The 19,220-nt window shown below is 43.3% G+C and overlaps 1 protein-coding gene across 2 annotated transcripts in view; it reads left to right on the top strand.

Annotated features, from left to right (window-relative positions):
* The window catches only part of LOC139747472 (thrombospondin type-1 domain-containing protein 7B-like), a 752,245-nt gene that overhangs the window by 57,983 nt on the left and 675,042 nt on the right, over window positions 1-19,220 (top strand). Inside the window, exon 2 of one of the 2 annotated variants that reach the window (XM_071659834.1) lies at window positions 10,468-10,594. The exons of the other annotated variant lie outside the window; for it this stretch is intronic. Within the exon in view, the coding sequence (XP_071515935.1) occupies window positions 10,485-10,594 (110 nt within the window). The 5' untranslated portion in view covers window positions 10,468-10,484. The remainder of the gene's footprint in view (window positions 1-10,467; window positions 10,595-19,220) is intronic. 2 annotated transcript variants of the gene reach the window in all.

Genomic DNA, 19,220 nt, shown 5'->3' with positions numbered 1-19,220 from the left:
TCAGGCCCCGATCACACAAAATCTTTTTCACTCCATCTTTCCACCTCCAATTTGGTCTCCCTCTTCTCCTCGTTCCCTCCACCTCCGACACATATATCCTCTTGGTCAATCTTTCCTCACTCATTCTCTCCATGTGCCCAAACCATTTTAAAACACTCTCTTCTGCTCTCTCAACCACGCTCTTTTTATTTCCACACATCTCTCTTACCCTTACGTTACTTACTCGATCAAACCACCTCACACCACACATTGTCCTCAAACATCTCATTTCCAGCACATCCATCCTCCTGCGCACAACTCTATCCATAGCCCACGCCTCGCAACCATACAACATTGTTGGAACTACTATTCCTTCAAACATACCCATTTTTGCTTTCCGGGATAATGTTCTCGACTTCCACACATTTTTCAAGGCTCCCAAAATTTTCGCCCCCTCCCCCACCCTATGATCCACTTCCGCTTCCATGGTTCCATCCGCTGGCAGATCCACTCCCAGATATCTAAAACACTTCACTTCCTCCAGTTTTTCACCATTCAAACTCACCTCCCAATTGACTTGACCCTCAGCCCTACTGTACCTAATAACCTTGCTCTTATTCACATTTACTCTTAACTTTCTTCTTCCACACACTTTACCAAACTCCGTCACCAGCTTCTGCAGTTTCTCACATGAATCCGCCACCAGCGCTGTATCATCAGCGAACAACAACTGACTCACTTCCCAAGCTCTCTCATCCCCAACAGACTTCATACTTGCCCCTCTTTCCAAGACTCTTGCATTTACCTCCCTAACAACCCCATCCATAAACAAATTAAACAACCATGGAGACATCACACACCCCTGCCGCAAACCTACATTCACTGAGAACCAATCACTTTCCTCTCTTCCTACACGTACACATGCCTTACATCCTCGATAAAAACTTTTCACTGCTTCTAACAACTTGCCTCCCACACCATATATTCTTAATACCTTCCACAGAGCATCTCTATCAACTCTATCATATGCCTTCTCCAGATCCATAAATGCTACATACAAATCCATTTGCTTTTCTAAGTATTTCTCACATACATTCTTCAAAGCAAACACCTGATCCACACATCCTCTACCACTTCTGAAACCACACTGCTCTTCCCCAATCTGATGCTCTGTACATGCCTTCACCCTCTCAATCAATACCCTCCCATATAATGAGTCATACATACATTAAATAACCTTACCAACCAGTCAACAATACAGTCACCCCCTTTTTTAATAAATTCCACTGCAATACCATCCAAACCTGCTGCCTTGCCGGCTTATATATATATATATATATATATATATATATATATATATATATATATATACATATATGTAAAACTTGTTCTGATTTTTCAGTTCGTTCAAAAAGCGTATAAAGCGATAAGCGGGTTGACAGTAGACACTCACTATTAAGTGAACCGGTTGATCAATCGGTCATCTTATATTTTTCTCTTGAAAAAAAAACGGGAGGATTTAGAAAAAAAAAAAAAGTCACCCTGGCATGTTGTGCTGAGATATCATGCAGACTCTACGATTAACGTCACTTCAGATCAAATTAATGAACTTTCTTTTCCTGGCATCTGATTACTGAACTGCTTCAGTCTTAAAGTAGAAAAAAAAGAGTAGATTATCATCCGTTTCTACAACTTCCATTTCAGTGGAAGAGGTGTCAACTTTCCTCATTAGGTGGGAGTTGTAGTGTGGACCAATTGACTGTGGTGTATCTCTGCATCTGTCGATCCCATCTGTTTGTACAGCAGAAGCAGTTGGTTCCCACATCCGTGTGTGTCTGCCGCACCTCTGAACATGACCCTTGACCCTTGACATATGGAGAGGAGACCGCGGTCATCACCAAGCCAACTGAAATACTTACTATACCAAAATAAAGCCACATAAGTCCTGCCAATAATGCTAGCCAAATTGATTCGATTTTTAATCCCATTAATCGAATTTGTGATGGGGATGGATTAATCGAGAAGAGTTGACCTTCGGTGAACTTTATAGCCTGACACTTGACCCCACAGCCTGACACCTGACCCCACAGCCTGACACCTGACCCCACAGCCTAACACCTGACCCCACAGCCAGACACCTGACCCCACAGCCAGACACCTGACCCCACAACCAGACACCTGACCCCACAACCAGACACCTGACCCCACAGCCTAACACCTGACCCCACAACCAGACACCTGACCCCACAGCCAGACACCTGACCCCACAGCCAGACACCTGACCCCACAGCCAGACACCTGACCCCACAGCCTAACACCTGACCCCACAACCAGACACCTGACCCCACAACCAGACACCTGGTTCCTACGACCTCATACCTGATCCCCAGGCCCTGACGCCTTGTTACCTAACCCCATAGAACGGTAGAATCCACACCACTTATAACCACACTCTTGACAAGTGGCTCCCACTTAATAGTGTAACAAATACCATCTCACAACAAGAGTCGAAATTAGAGAGAGAGAGAGAGAGAGAGAGAGAGAGAGAGAGAGAGAGAGAGAGAGAGAGAGAGAGAGAGAGAGAGAAACTCCTCTACGACATTCATTAACGTCCCTGACGCAGAAGAACAACGCACTGCGTCCCTATCAGTTATACATTATCAATTCTTAAGGACGTTTTTGCGTGTCAGTTTGCTTCATCATCACGCTTAATCATCATCATGTATTCTTCATGCCAACTCTACCTTTCTCGCAGCCTGTGGCTGTCTATGAGACCATATCATATGGATCTTTTCATATGGGGACTATGTCATGATAGGGAATACGTGATGACCGTAAGAGGTAGCATAGGGTCTGCATGATGGTAATCAGGGTTATAGTCATAGGGAAGACGTATATGGGGTCATGCTATCCAGCCATCACTTTGTCAGCTTTGTTGAACGGGTGATTTTGTAAACCATTTCTTGTTGCAGTTTCCCCGAGTGACAACAGCGTCTCTAAGTTGTTTGTTTGTATACTCTCGGCTGTTGTGGGTGTATCTACACTGTTTGTTGCTACACTGTTGGTTGTAGTGGATGTACATCAACTGTTTCTGGGTTGTATCCCTCTCGACAGTGAATCTATATCTACAGTGCTTCATAATACAGTTCCCTTGATGTATGTAGACTGTCCAGTGATGCAGTTGCTTTCATGAGTTACTGTGGGCCCACACGATGCTTATAAATTGTCAGTGTTACAGTTTCACGGTTGATTTTAGCAGCTGTGCCTAAACTGCTTGGTGATTTCCCATGACGACTGCAGCAGCTGTACCTAAACTGTTTGTTGATTTCCCATGATGACTGTAGCACCCACAAGTGGCCCTTGTATTCTGACGTAATGGGGAGCTGTTTTGACGCACACCATGAGCTCTGAGGGGGATTTTCCACATCCACTCACCATTATTAAAACTCAGATACATCATGTATACGTACGTAACTCTGATACATCATGTATACGTACGTAACTCTGATACATAATGTATACGTACGTAACTCTGATACATCATGTATACGTACGTAACTCTGATACATCATGTATACGTACGTAACTCTGATACATCATGTGCACGCACTTTGATACATCATGTACACGTACTTTGATACATCATGTATACGTACGTAACTCTGATACATCATGTATACTTACGTAAAGCTTGATACATCATGTATACGTACGTAACTCTAATACATAATGTATACGTACGGAACTCTAATACATAATGTATACGTACGTAACTTTGACTTACCATACGATTTTGTTTGATTTATGACATAAGGATGTATGTTTGTATGATCCTAATGAATAAGTTACATTACATTGGAATGTACATGTTATAGAATATAGTGAAGCAATTATATCATAGTTTATACCTCAGTAATTCACTTTGCCCTTCAGTTTCCTTTACCTCAAATATCAAAACCTGTTTTAAACGGAACATGTCTACGGTGCCGTTCAGCTGCGAAAGTATATAAGTCCATAATACTCAAGTTCACTTTCACTCCCTCATCCACGTCCTAAGACACTATAGACGTCCTTCGTTGAAAGGAAGTGGGGGCAACCAACCAACCGGGTGACAAGTCTTGAGCCTGTGGTTCCAAATTAGAAACTTTGTTTACCTTTGTATATGTGGCTGACTTCGCTGGTAGGTTCGGTCGCTAGCTGTATCAGTTGCTGGTTGTATCCGCATATTGACGTATCTGTCGTTGGTAGGACCACTCGCTGGCAGAAACAGTTGTTACCGCCCACCTCACGTCAGTATTGTTGTGCGTAGTGATGCTTGGTACATGTGACAGGTTGGATGTTGTATGATATGTTAACTGATGAGCCATGTTAACTGATGAGCTATGTTCTCTTATGAACTGTAGGCTAGTAATACTATGTTGTTTACTATGTTTTATAGGTAATGAAGAATACTGTGTTAACGCTGTGTTTACACCTCTGTATATTCTATTGTGTTTTGCGTCCTGCGCACTACGCTTCATTGTGTGTTGTGTTGTATATTGTTTAACTTGGCTTTATGTTGCCGTTCTGCAACGTGTTAGGTGCTCTGCTGTGTGCTGTGCAGTGTGTCGCCTTTGTCACTTTTGGTGAAGAAATACTGTGTTGTGTGGTTGAGTCGCGTTGTATTCTGATTTGTTGCTATCTGCCTTATTGCGTCCTTCGTTGTGTGTCTTGCTTCATTTAAAAAGTTGTATGTTTTTCTTTCGTTTTGCTGGGCATTCTGTGTGTGTGTGTGTGTGTGTGTGTGTGTGTGTCGTTTTCTATACTGTCGTGTTTAACGACGGTTTCCCTTGTTATGGTTTGTGTTACGTAACAATGAATGCAAAATTTCGTTGTGTGAAGATGGATGTATATTTCTTGTGTAATAATGAATGGGAATTATTTTCGTGTTGTGTGATGATGAATACGAATTTCCTTTGTTGTGTAATGATGAATACGACTTACTTCTAGGTTGTGTAGTGATGAATGCGAATTATCTTCGTGTTGCGTTATGTATTTCATTGTTTTCATGCTTGTGGGTATTGTGCGGTTTTTAGCTTCGTTTGAGGATGTGGTCTGTGTTTTTTCGTGTTGCTTTATGTGTATGGGAGTTTTTTCTTCGTTTTACAACAGCCTTCTCTGCGCTGTATATTGCCATGCTGTGTTGCGCTATGTGATCTCCTGTGTTGTGCCGTGTGTCGCGTGCGCTGTTATGAAATATATATATATATAAAACCTCCTTAACTCCCTGTGCATGAGAGTACGACCCTTGAGTAAAGCGGTACGGCCCTATAGCAAGACTGCATGATTCATCAGTCCTAAAGTACAACTCCTGAGTATAATTTTGACCCTTGATTACCAACCTGACCCTCAAGGGTCAGGTTAAAAGGCCATGTCATCCTACTCAAAGGCTCTGTCATCATGCTCTGGGATTATGCCGTCGGATTAGCCTTAAGGTGAACAGACCGTATTTCAAGTGTGTTCGTATGGCTTGAAATACAACAAGAAACGAACCATATTGCGAGAAAACGATTCTATTTTGGGAAGAGATGAGCGACAGTTGTGACCACCGCCAGCACCAGAGGTCACCCCTCTAAGCCATAACGAAGCTCCCTGAGGGGGAGAGTGAGGGAAGGACGCCCCACACTCCAGGTCGCTCAAGATCGACGTCCTCACCTCTGACATCGCCACACACACACGCACACACACACACACACACACACACACACACACACACACACACACACAGCCATTACCGACACCTCCGAAACTTGCACGCATCCAACTCCATTTGCCGCACACGATCCTCGTATACCTCTGGTAAGTGACTCTCTCACGTCGTGGGACCGACATTGCTGCTTGTTCCACCTCAGCGGGCACAGCTGCAACACCAGAGGCCGTGGCTTGTGGGACGTATATAATCGTCGTGATAACACACGAGCAACACAAGAGGCCGTTGCTTGTGGGACGTATAATCGTCTTGGCAACACACTAGTAACACAAGAAATGTTGCTTGTGGGACGTATAATCGGCGTGGCAACACACTAGTAGCACAAGAGGCGTTGTTTGTGGGACGTATAATCCTCTTAGTAACACACTAGCAACACCAGAGGCGTTGGTTGTGGGACGTATAACCAATCGTCTTGGCAACACACTAGCAACACAAAAGGCCGTTGCTTGTGGGACGTATAATCGTCGTGGCAACACATTAGCAACACAAGAGGCCGTTGCTTGTGGGACATATGATCGTCTTGGCAACACACAAGCAACATATTCACAGACGACGTCTTACAATGTAGCAGTTTCCTACCCCCATCCTTCAAAGGATGAGTTGTTGAATTCTCCACAACATTTCTTGTTATAGAACCAATTATTTTTGTTGCTGTTGATGATGTTTTGGTGACCATGATTCCAGCTGTTGACAGAAGGGCAGTACTGTCGTGTGTACACGTAGTTATGTCCCTTATCCACACACACACACACACACACACACACACACGGACATACGCACACACGGACACGTGCATCCTTGCCTTCGTGTGTCATTCACACGCATACATCCTCCTAATGGGTTCCTCGGCTTCTACTAAGGGCGGGATGGATCGTTGGACGTTCTTTTATGGACTATTTACTTACCCGTAAAATAACATTAACTTTCGTACTTTACATGTTTGATAAATGGCATGGTCTCCCTTGCTTACTAACCTCTGTTTTTTGGGGGTTGCAGCTTATTTGAATATATTCATTCGTCACTAAGTCCATTTTAATTGAATTTATTTCGATATAAGGCCAGCTGTATGACACTTTAAGATACCTCTTTTCTAAGTGTATTTAGTGAACCTCTTCCTTGACCGTAGCGTTCTCAAGATAGATTTATCCTGTGTTATGGTTACGTTCATTCTCCTAAGGACAGTCTCATTTGCGAGTATCACAGTTTACGGTGTCCCATTTGGGATTCTGCTGCAAACCACGAATATCCAGCAATGCAGAAGGTGTTTGTGAGTGGAAGGTAGCGGGGCCTCTCTGTACCGACACACCCACACACACACATTGATAATAAACTACGTTCTTTTTGGGCCACTGTAGTTCATAGATTATTTGTAAGATAATAAAACTTTCGGGAACCTTTCCCCCCAAAAGAAATTAACCACAGAAGCAAAAAGATACTGGTAGAACCCATAGTTCTATATATATGAAGAATTTGAGACCCTCGGTCGGCAACTATTCACTGATGAAGGACACGGATTCTTGTGAGTTCTGTGACGTTACTTAGCTTCTCTGATGGAACAGAAAGAAGGAAAAAAGATGAACTTATGGTGGTGGAAAATGTATGATCTTAGCTAAAAGGGAATTTAATTGGGTGGGAACTTAATGAAGTAAACCTGAATGAACAGTTGAAGAAATAGGCATCTTTTTTAATGTCCGTCTACCCATAGATACTTATTTTTAAAGGCTAATGCACATGTGGTACTCTCTCTCTCTCTCTCTCTCTCTCTCTCTCTCTCTATATATATATATATATATATATATATATATATATATATATATTATTTATTTAGCTTTGTCGCTGTCTCCCGCGTTAGCGAGGTAGCGCAAGGAAACACGAAAGAGTGGCCCAACCCACCCACATACACATGTATATACATACACGTCCACGCACGCACATATACATACCTATACATCTCAACGTATACATATATATACACACACAGACATATATATATATATACACATGTACCTAATTCATACTGTCTGCCCGTATTCATTTCCATCGCCACCCCTCCACACATGAAATAACAACCCCCTCCCTCGTCATGTGCGCGAGGTAGTGCTAGGAAAAGACAACAAAGGCCCCATTCGTTCATACTCAGTCTCTAGCTGTCATGTAATAATGCACCGAAACCACAACTCTCTTTCCACATCCAGGCCCCACAGAACTTTCCGTGGTTTACCCCAGACGCTTCACATGCCCTGGTTCAATTCATTGACAGCACGTCGACCCCGGTATACCACATCGCTCCAATTCACTCTATTCCTTGCACGCCTTTCACCCTCCTGCATGTTCAGGCCCCGATCACTCAAAATCTTTTTCACTCCATCTTTCCATCTCCAATTTTGTCTCCCACTTCTCCTCATTCCCGCCACCTCTGACATATATCCTCTTGGCCAATCTTTCCTCACTCATTCTCGCCATGTGACCAAACCATTTCAAAACACCCTCTTCTGCTCTCTCAAACGCACTCTTTTCATTATTACCACACATCTCTCTTACCCTATTATTACTTACTCGATCAAACCACCTCATAACACATATTGTCCTCAAACATCTCATTTCCAGCACATCCACCCTCCTTCGCACAACTCTATCCATAGCCCACGCCTCGCAACCATATAACATTGTTTGAACCACTATTCCTTCAAACATACCCATTTTTGCTTTCGGAGATAATGTTCTCGACTTCCACACATTCTTCAACGCTCCCAGAACTTTTAGCCCCCTATCCCATCGTATGATTGACTTCCGCTTTCATGGTTCCATCCGCTGCCAAATCCACCCCCAGATATCTAAAACACTTTACTTCCTCCAGTTTTTCTCCATTTAAACTTACCCTCCAGTTGACTTGTCCCTCAACCCTACTGTACCTAATAACCTTGCTCTTATTCACATTTACTCTCAGCTTTCTTCTTTCACACACTTTACCAAACTCAGTCACCAGCCTCTGCAGTTTCTCACATGAATCAGCTACCAGCGCTGTATATCATCAGCGAACAACAACTGACTCACTTCCCAAGCTCTCTCATCCACAACAGACTGCATACTTGCCCCTCTTTTCAAGACTCTTGCACTCACCTCCCTAACAACCCCATCCATAAACAAATTAAACAACCATAGAGACATGACACACCCCTGCCGCAAACCTACATTCACTGAGAACCAATCACTTTCCTCTCTTCCTACACGCACACATGCCTTACATCCTCGATAAAAACTTTTCACCGCTTCTGTTTCCCCTTTTAGAAAGTTAAAATACACACACACACACACACACACACACACACACACACACACACACACATATATATATATATATATATATATATATATATATATATATATATATATATATATATATATATATATTATCCCTGAGGATAGGGGAGAAAGAATACTCCCCACGTATTCTCTGCATTTCGTAGAATGAGACTAAAAGGGGAGGGAGCGGGGGGCTGTAAATCCTCCCCTCTCGTGTTTAATTTTCCAAAAGAATTAACTGAGAAAGGGGCCAAGTGAGGATATTCCCTCAAAGGCTTAATCCTCTGTTTTTAACGTTACCTCGCTAATGCGGAAATGGCGAATAGTATGAAAAAAGAAGAGAGAAAAAAATTATATATATATATATATATATATATATATATATATATATATATATATATATATATATATATATATGAGGGTGAAATTCACTAACAAGCCTCCTGTGCCTTCGTGATTCTTACTCCTCGTCGAACTTATCTCCATTAGAGACTGACAAAGTTTGAGAGCTGGGGTGAATTTTATTGTCTTTTCCTCTCCATGCTGCTTCACTGAGAACCGCGACCGCATCATGGTTCAATAAGAGTAAAGGCGATACTCCTCGTGTCCGTAGACTATCACGAAAATGGTATGCTTCTCTTGATAGTATGGCCTACCATCGGCGTGGATACTACACTATTAAGGTTAAATGTCTCGTGGAACCGTTCAGAACCCAAGGTATGCTATATGGCTCTATACCACTATGCGAGGGGTTTTCTTTCTCGACTTACATCTTCTGTGTTTCTATTGGTTGTCAAGAGGTACTGCAAGACACTTTTAGGTGTGGAGAAACTAGGGTGCTTGGAGTTGATCTTCATTCTTTACTGTAAGAGGAAGACTATTTTGTAAGATTGTTTAAGATCTTTTAAGGTTTGGCACATATGAGTACCTGCATTTAAACTCATGCATGTATATTTAGACGAGCTTAGACTCTTTGATGCTGCGCTACAGTCAGAAGCAGGGAAATGATGGAGTCCTTTAGAAGTTCCTCGACGAGACCGTGTTCCCTTTCGTCAAACTAACAATAATGCAGCCTTCGCAAAGATGACTTGTTCTCTACTGCTGTAACCCAAGGAAAATGGAGACAAGTAACAAATATATAAGTCAGGCAGTCACTCATCGACCATGCCTGGGGGAGGAGGAACACCTGGGTTGGGTGTGAGCAGATTGTTACGTCCAGAGTTTGAACCCATTTCATCTTGAGTGCGAGTGAGCCTTTAATGACTCGTTGCCTGTAACGCTAACCACTACACCAGGCAGACCCGTGTGTGTGTGTGTGTGTGTGTGTGTGTGTGTGTGTGTGTGTGTGTGTGTGCGTGCGTACGTAAAGGAATAGACAAATAGGTATTAACAAACAAGCCCAGAAATAACAAGATCTCATTTTCTGACATTTCCAGCAGCACGGTATTCCCGAATGAAAGAAAACACAGAAGTGTCCTGGAGCCACGCTTTCCATGGGGAATTATTTCATCTTGTCCTGGATGGACGAGAACCGTCAGTGAATATATCGTCCACAGACTCCTGGTAGGTGACATATCCGCTGGATGTTTTTACCCACGATACACAGCCTGGCGTCCTGCTTGTTGGTAAGTGCGTGTGTATCGTCCTTTACCCAAACCTGCTGGAGGATCTGTCTGTGGTATGCAGCGGGACAACTGACGCGGTGCGTCTGGTCGTCCTTCATGCCGCCCCACGGGAGGTTTTACCGTTGACTGGCGACCGGACTGCGCAAGGTTCGTGCCGTCGTACATGTGTGCAAATCTTACATTACTCTCTGCCGGAAAGGAGTGGAGGGGAGGGGGAGGTTATCAGTGACGGAAGATGGGAAATCTGGCTTTATTGTGCGTGCCTTTGTGCATCTTTTTGCTTCGGTGTGCTGAGATGTTTTGCCTTCAACGTACAATGATAATTTCCGGCTTTCCGATGCTGCTTCAGGGCAAACCCACACATCTGTCTGAGCATTTCCCAAGCGTACTGAAGTTTGCTTGTGTACACGCCCTGTCATTGCAGCAAGATACAGACAGAATACCTACGCGTCTTGTCTTACTAACAGTGGGGAACTGAGGAGTAATATGTAGGGTGGGAATATCTAGATACCTCCATGAATACAGCCACTAATGTAAGGGTTGTATTCGGTCCACCTATCATCACACACACAGGTGTGTTTGATTGAGGAAATACATAGAATTCAATACTGGATGATGGTTTCTGTCAGGATCATATGACTTTGGGGATACAGAAGACAGGCAAAGCGTGGTCCACTTATAAACTTTTACCTCGATTAAACTGAAGATTGATAAGGGGATGGGGAAGGTATCATTGTAATGAATAATTCATACTTACGTAAGAGAATGGAAGAGTTGGATAGTGGAATGAGGAGTGTTCGAGATCATTGTTGGAGGAGGATGGATGATGGTGTGCATGATGCCAGTGTTGGAGATGCATGAATGGTGAGGGTGGGTACAAGTCAAGAGAAGGGTGACAGGGCTGTGGTGTAGGGGGTGTGGGAAGCCTCTGGCTATACGAAGAGAAAATAAAAATCTGAGAAAACTGTTTTACGATGGAATCATTAAGCAGAAACTAAAAGAAACCCTGTTTAAAAAAGTAGTAGATGTTACCTGATTACAGGTAAATAAAATGGGTCATTTTGGCAAGTTGTGCCACTACATATCCATGGTTAAGCCAAGGATGTACATTGTGCTGGTGAAATGTGACCATTACGAGCAAAACTTGGTCACTCAAAATGATTCCAAATGGACGAGTAACTCCATCTGAATCTCCTTTCCGTAACTTGACGGATGAGATGTCAAATTTTCCACCAACTGGAACTCGGTCAGGAAAAATCACATCCTGCCAGTGACTACAAGAAGCATTAGACGCAAACTCGAACTTTATTTGAAACTCCTTTCAGGTACAGAGTAATGAGAGTTTGGCGGCTCCGAACCATAGCTGAAAAAGGAAAAATGATATTATTGAAGTAACGATACGTAAGCTTTTCATTATAAGTAAGATTTCCAAGCCACATCTACTAACTACCATTACGACTCCAGGTTTAGTTAAGGTCCGTTGTATTAGCTCATAATCCGATCCACCGCCGGGTACAGAATGGGTTCAACCATACATGAAATGAATCGATTAACGTCTCACTGTACTCGGCCACTGCGGGTAGCTTCATCACTGAAAAGATGATCGATCCCCGACATACTTTACCATGGTTTACGTATCAACATTTCACTGAAAGTTATGTTTTCCCTTGAGTCATGCGAAAGATGGAAACATACGTTGCTTTGACGCATAGCGCCAGTCCCCTGTTTTCACAACCATCCAGGTGAACCTTCGTGAAAATATCGTTCAAGAAAATATCCTTCTTCCCTCTCAGCTTCTCCTATGCAGGACTGGTCGTCACCTGCGGCAGGAGCTCTGAGGTTGGTCTCCTCCACTCACTGCCAGTTCCTTCGGGAAATATAGCGTGGGTTGTGACTGCCCTTTTCCTCGTCTCGTCTCAGGGATGGCCATGGCACAGTCAGTCATCCTTTCCGTCCAAAGTTTCAATTACTGTACGACTGTCACAAAGGTGTGTGTGTAATCACGCTCCTGCGTGGATATGTGAGGGTTTATCTTTTGATCAAGTTTCCTCAAAAGTCTTCAGTGAGGTCGCCATGATGCATCGGCAAGACATCTTTAGATTCTCCAAGGATCATGACATAGACAGTAACATGCACGCCAACACCTGTACAGTTACGAGCAGAATATCCACTGTAAGTACGTAAGATCAGCCATCAGACTAATCGCCGTGAACATGAAGGTGCTAGAGCGTGTGTGGGAAGCAAGATACAACACGGGACCACACCAGATACAACTAGAAAGTACCCAAGAGATATATTTGGTCGCCCGTCGCGCCTGGCAGCCAGCTCCCCTCCTGGGGTCTGTATATAAGCCAGATACCAAATTAATCATCTTCGCGGAGATCCCTGCGTAGATGTAGGGTTTCCCAGAATGTCTTTAAGAGATGAGTGTTCGTCTTCTTGAAAATGACACGTAGTGCCCAGCTGCTCCTTCTGGAAGTCACACAGGCTCCCCGCAAAGCAAAGGGTGGATGAAATTGCTGTAAAAGTTGCTAATGCAAAATCGTTGTAAGGCGGAGGGCGACGCCACATGCCATTATCTGTGTAGCTTTGCGAGAAATTGAATTAACGTTAGATAAATATCTAAAGCACCTTAAAGTAGATATCAAATACAGGCTGACGAGTTATTGCTTTAAAGATAAAAAGGAAAAGATACATCATGATTTATCATGATTATCCATGAATCATTTCATTATGGTCTACATCGCAGTATAAGCTTCAATTTTATTTCCCTTGGTCTTGGATTAATATCTGCGTCACTCGCTGATCATGTGCATATAATTAAGTTGTCCACATTTCGGTATAATGAGACATCTTTTAAAAAGAAAACGCAATTTGAAACGCGTGTAACTACAATTAGAGAAAGTTAGAGAACAAAAATGTTGTGTAGTGAGGTCTTTAATGACACTGCTATTCTATATATATATCCTTTAACATTGACCGTTCTCAGTGTACCTTAAAAAAGAAGATAATTTTAAGGAAGTGAGGGAGTCAAACCTTTCCTCGATGCATTCGCAGAGAGCTTACGTAATATATATATATATATATATATATATATATATATATATATATATATATATATATATATATATATATATATTTTCCTATAAGTCCACGGAGCAAATGAAACACGGTAAGTTCCCAAGTGCACTTTCGTGTAATAATCACATCATCAAGAGAGATACAAGAAAGAAATATAAGTCAGTTGATACACAACAAAGAGACGTATCTCCCCTGATGATGTGATTATTACACGAACGTGCACTTGGGAACTTATCGTGTTTCATTTTCCCCGTGGACTTGTAGGAATATACTTGATCACGCGCAAAATTGCGATCCTTTCCAACACACACACACACACACACACACACACACACACACACACACACACATGTATATATATATATATATATATATATATATATATATATATATATATATATATATATATATATATATAATAAAAGACCTTTCTATCTGTGCCTTCGCTAAGTGCTACTTTATTTCATGAGGATATTGTCGCGACCCAAGGTCATTCCACGGTGTCGCATTGATTACCTCGCCTTTACGAGGTAGAAGGTGACAGCTTGCGACCTCGCCATACGCGTTTTTCTGAGGATTTTTAGGTCAGGTGAGGTCACAGGCTTTCTCACCTGCTTTCCAGTGAAGGCGACGGAAGGTAAAGTCAGGTAGGTCGAGTAATACGAGACAGGCTTGGCTGGGGTCCAGTGATGCTGGTGAGGATGTCATAACAGATTAAGCGAGAGCACGTGGGACACGCGCGTGGATGCCGAATCAACGTGGAGCTCCTGTAGGAGGAGGTGGATGTGGCCTGTATCATGGCTCCTGAAGTGTGTTGCAGCTGCCCATATATGTGATAAGGAAGCAGAAGGATCCTGGAGTGTGTGGTGACCTCCGGGTAAGTGCTTGGGTTGTAGGAGGCTCCTGAAGAGGCGCTAGGGATGCAGGAGTGCCGCAGGCGTGGCCGTAGGTCCCATGTTGTTACAGCTGCTTCTTGGTGACGGGCGGAGGCGATGTCCGACGCGAGTCCTGTCGAAGGTGAACGTCGGAGATGAGGCACCACAGCAAAACCTGCCAGGAAGATGAAACGTCAGGAGTTATGTTGGAACGCTTACTGATGGAGACGCCCCAAGGACGGCCAAGACTTTAGCTACCGGAGTGGTGCACGTGTTGTCTAGATGTGAATTAACTGCCTGACTCACTGACTGTGGTGATATCCGGGTGTGCGTGGGGTAACTACTCCCAAAGGGATTTAGAAACGTCGAAACTGAGTGTCGCAAGCTTCTGACCTTTCTCCATGCTGGTGGAATCGACTTTTAAGTCCGTAAGAGCGACGCTTCTTATGGGAAGGGTCGGGTCAAGTCATCTATAAATACGGTGACAGCTTTTGACCTGCTACCGCTGACATCGTGAGTAGGTGTCAGGGATCAATATTGCAGGCGCAGATTTGTGGGATGGACCACTGACCATATTTTTCCGAGGATTTTTAGGCCAGGTAAGGTCACAGGCTGTCACCTGCCACCAGTTAAGGGGTCGTAATTAAGGGGACACTGTGGAACGCCCTTGGGTCGCGACGCTGTCTTTAAAGGTCTGATAGAAAACCATGGAAGAGACAGACACAGACACACAGACTACTCGCTGTGACTGGAGCACGACTTTTGACGATGTCTATCTTTCCATTTGGAATCATAGATATTGCTCATGGCCGAACAACACTGAAAGAAGGGGGAAAATATTGATTTCAAGCCTTTGGGATTATCGAAGGATGATTTTAATTCCCGTGTATCGTATATTTCTCGAAAAAAAAAAGGCGTGTGGTCGATAATGTAATACAGTTAGTAATTTTGACCTATCGTAATTCATAATTTGTATAAAGCAGTCATATAAACTCCGATCCTCATCTAGTAACATATTAATATTGTGGAGAAAGATTTTACGAAAGAGTCAAAGGTCAAGACATTCTTATTCAAGACGATCAGAGGAGCGCAGAGGAGGTGGGAATAATAAGAGATTATAAGACACGAGAGAAACAAGAGTGCAATAACCATTTCTGGCCAAGGACGGAAAACATGTTGGTAGGAGAGACTTGGTTCTTGTAATCCCCCCCCGTCAAGCTGACTGGTAATTAGATGAGTTGTCGGGTAATATAACTTGGAATATTTGTGGCGCCCATGGAGATCAAAGAGGGATAGAGCTTACCTTCCTCAAGATTATTAATTTCGCTGCAGTAATTGTATGTGGAAGACTTCCAGATGTACGTAGGCTTATTATTTTTTTTTTCTTTGAGGGGGATGACCTTTTTAAGATAGTTGGATGGGTTCAGATGGTGCACATGTCTGTACAGTGGGCCTTGAGGAGTGATGGGATATATTCGTCCTCAGTTCCCCTGTCGCTGTTACTTTACACACACACACACACACACACACACACACACACACACACACACACACACACACACGTAAACAGTTGCTCTTGTGTTTGATGAGTTAAACGAGGAAATAAAGAGATCAGTGATGCAACCAGGCTCTGAGTAGATGTAACTGTGGAAACTATGCAGAGACTTTCTTTGGGAACACAAATTAGGAAGTGGAGTTCTTTAGCCGTGACGTGGATGATTGTTGTGGAAGATTGTGTGAAATCTACAATGAAGCAATGAGGCTATGATGGATAACTTCAGCTACAAATGCAGACAGAAAGCTAGGAAGGAGGCAGATGTGGCTCAGTGATGTGTGTCACTGTGCAAATGAGCGTTAGATGTCGACATTGGAAAGCTATAGGTGAGCCGATGTTAAGTGTAGCAGTATAAGAAATGAGGAAAGAAAGAAAATGGAGAAGAGCATTGTGGGAACAAGGCAGGAGATAATCAAAAATATTATTGCCTTGTATTCGTCATGATTAAATTGGCAGTTGAAGAGTAGCTAATCAGGATTAGGGAATCAGCATCAGATGTCAAGGGTGATGTACAGATATGCGAGGAGCTCAGTGACAAGTTGTGGTGTTCCCTCACTGGAAGGCACTGTGGCCCCAGCATTAGTAACGTGGAGTGGAAGGAGGTTTTAGAAAGGAATGATGTATTCAGAAAAGACCAAGACTGTTAAATGGCCTTGACCTGTAGAGGGTTCGTAGTCCTGATGAATTTTAATTCATATATGCTGAATAATTGTACAGTTCCGGCTAATAGGTGACAGAGAATGATGCTCAGCGTGTCGCCTGGGAAAGTTAAACTTCCAAGGGAGTGGAGGAAGACGATTGTAATACTTGTCTTGCGGACGAGAGGCCGAGAAGTTGTGTTGCACTGCAGAAAATTCTCTCTGACGAGTATTATCTGTAAGAAACTGGAATAAAAATAAAACAAAGGGATGACGACTTGCAAAGCAGAAACTACCGAGGCGAGAGAGAACGCGGAATCTGGGAAAGGAAGTCGTGCGTAACAAACGTCTCCGACTCCAATGGGAAAGTGAGCTCCAATTTGGACAGAAGAAGAGGACGGATGGATTGTGCCTGTCTGAACAGCCGGAAAGCGTTTGACTCTGTCCCCACATAAGAAGCTGGTAAAGAAACTGGATCTCATGGTAAGAGTGAAGGGTACGTTATCTCAGTGGATGGAAGATCAGTGGATGGAAGACAAACTTTGTGGAATGGAACCAAAGACGCCTGTCAGAGGGGAACCTTCTGAAGACAAGCTTGGAATACCAGTGGTGTGCCGCAGGTCTTGTGTTTAGTATCATTGCTCTTCTTGATTTAGGCAAATGACTGACCAAGGCTGGACTGGACTCGTACCTGAATACGATAGCGGTTGATGCCAATGTTATGAAGGAAGTGCGGACTGGTGAGGCTTCCATCAGCTTGTCAGGAGACCTAGACAAACTCCAGAAGTTGATCCGGTAGTCTACATGTTTCATAAGATTCAACCGAAGAGAAAACATAGTCATAAGGATGGACAAGGGCAAAGAAGGTCTCAATACGAATGTTATGTAGCGGGATATAAGTTGCAAGAGATTATATTCAAGAGGGTCTGGGGAGTCGACATTGTATCTAACCCTGTCTCCAGAGCTCCACCAGTCCTTTGTTTATGAGATCCAGTTCTCAGGCGTACCATTACTCTGCCTTTAAAGGTATGGGCGTTACTTGAAGGATGTGCGCGTCGTGTATATGTCTGCGCTGCCTAAAGTGGGCTCCTGCCCACGTTAGTGATGGCTTCCACAGCTACCATCCATATCGGTGGCTCTACCTCACAAGACAGTTGGGTTTTTACGCTGATATGAGGTTTCATATATGACGGGGAACACCTTGCAGTCCAGAGGTTACCATCTTCATGAAGGAATGCGGGTGGAACGTCCTCTCGGATTCGCAAAGAAAGGAAAAATGTGATCCCAAGAGTCTTTTTCTGGTAAGTCCAAAGGAGCACTGCTTTGCTAGATGACGGCAGGATACGGATCTTGACATCCGAGTCACGGAAGAGATTATACGACGGTGGAGAGAGAGAGAGAGAGAGAGAGAGAGAGAGAGAGAGAGAGAGAGAGAGAGAGAGAGAGAGAGAGAGAGAGAGATTGTCAGTGACTCAGCACAGAGATGATGGAAAAGAGGCAGATAAGAATCAAGAATTTCCCCTCAACATCACAAAATTGATAAACTCAGCCTACCTGTCGTGCTGCTTTAGTCTTTGTTTTACTTGCAATAACTCCGGGTTATGTGTAGGCGTCACACATTTGAATTTACCGGGAGTTTGGCAGGGAGTAATAACTCTTTATTTTTCCAAAAATATTATGCTGGAAATCTATGCTGGAATGTCTTATTTTGATATCCTTCATTAGAAGGAAAAATCACCGAAAAAGTATATTCATCCCGGAAATCAGAGCAAATGTAACGTCTTTGGTATTTTCATGGTGTAAAGAAATAGTCTGAATTGAAATCTTGGAAAATATGGAGTGACTGATAACCTTATAAGTATGGACAAATTACAAACAGATAGTTATCCATTCATAAAAACCTCAGTCCATTCTCAAGCACCATTCATAAAATCCTCAGTCCAGTCTGAAGCGCTGCAAACCACGAACATCTATCAACTTATCAAATCCCCAACCAAAGTTGTATTCAAAACAAACCATTAAATCTCCAACCCAGTTTAAGACGGCACACCACGAACATTATTTCAGAAATATTCGTGAAATCGCCATCCCAGTTTACAACGGTAAACTACAAAGACCGTCTCGGTTTTTGAATTCAAAACAACCCAATTTGTACCAGCACATCACAAACATTAGCTTTTCCATTAATTCCTTAACCCAGTTTAAGCCCCACACAAGCATGAATACCAGACACGAAAACCTTACCCATTCGTGAGCGTCGGAAGAGAACGCTGAGGCTAAGTATATTAAACATGAGCATTCGGTGACCTTGCTGGTGGAGTCCAGCTGGGCTACCCCAGGGTTGGCAGCTGTGGCCTCCCTCGCTGTCATCATTGCTCCTCTCTCTCTCTCTCTCTCTCTCTCTCTCTCTCTCTC

This window comes from Panulirus ornatus, chromosome 68, assembly GCF_036320965.1.
Source record: "Panulirus ornatus isolate Po-2019 chromosome 68, ASM3632096v1, whole genome shotgun sequence".
In the NCBI taxonomy this organism is placed as follows: Eukaryota; Metazoa; Arthropoda; class Malacostraca; order Decapoda; family Palinuridae; genus Panulirus; species Panulirus ornatus.
The sequence above is the reverse complement of the archived record's forward strand: the minus strand, read 5'-3'. Positions and strand labels throughout refer to the sequence as shown.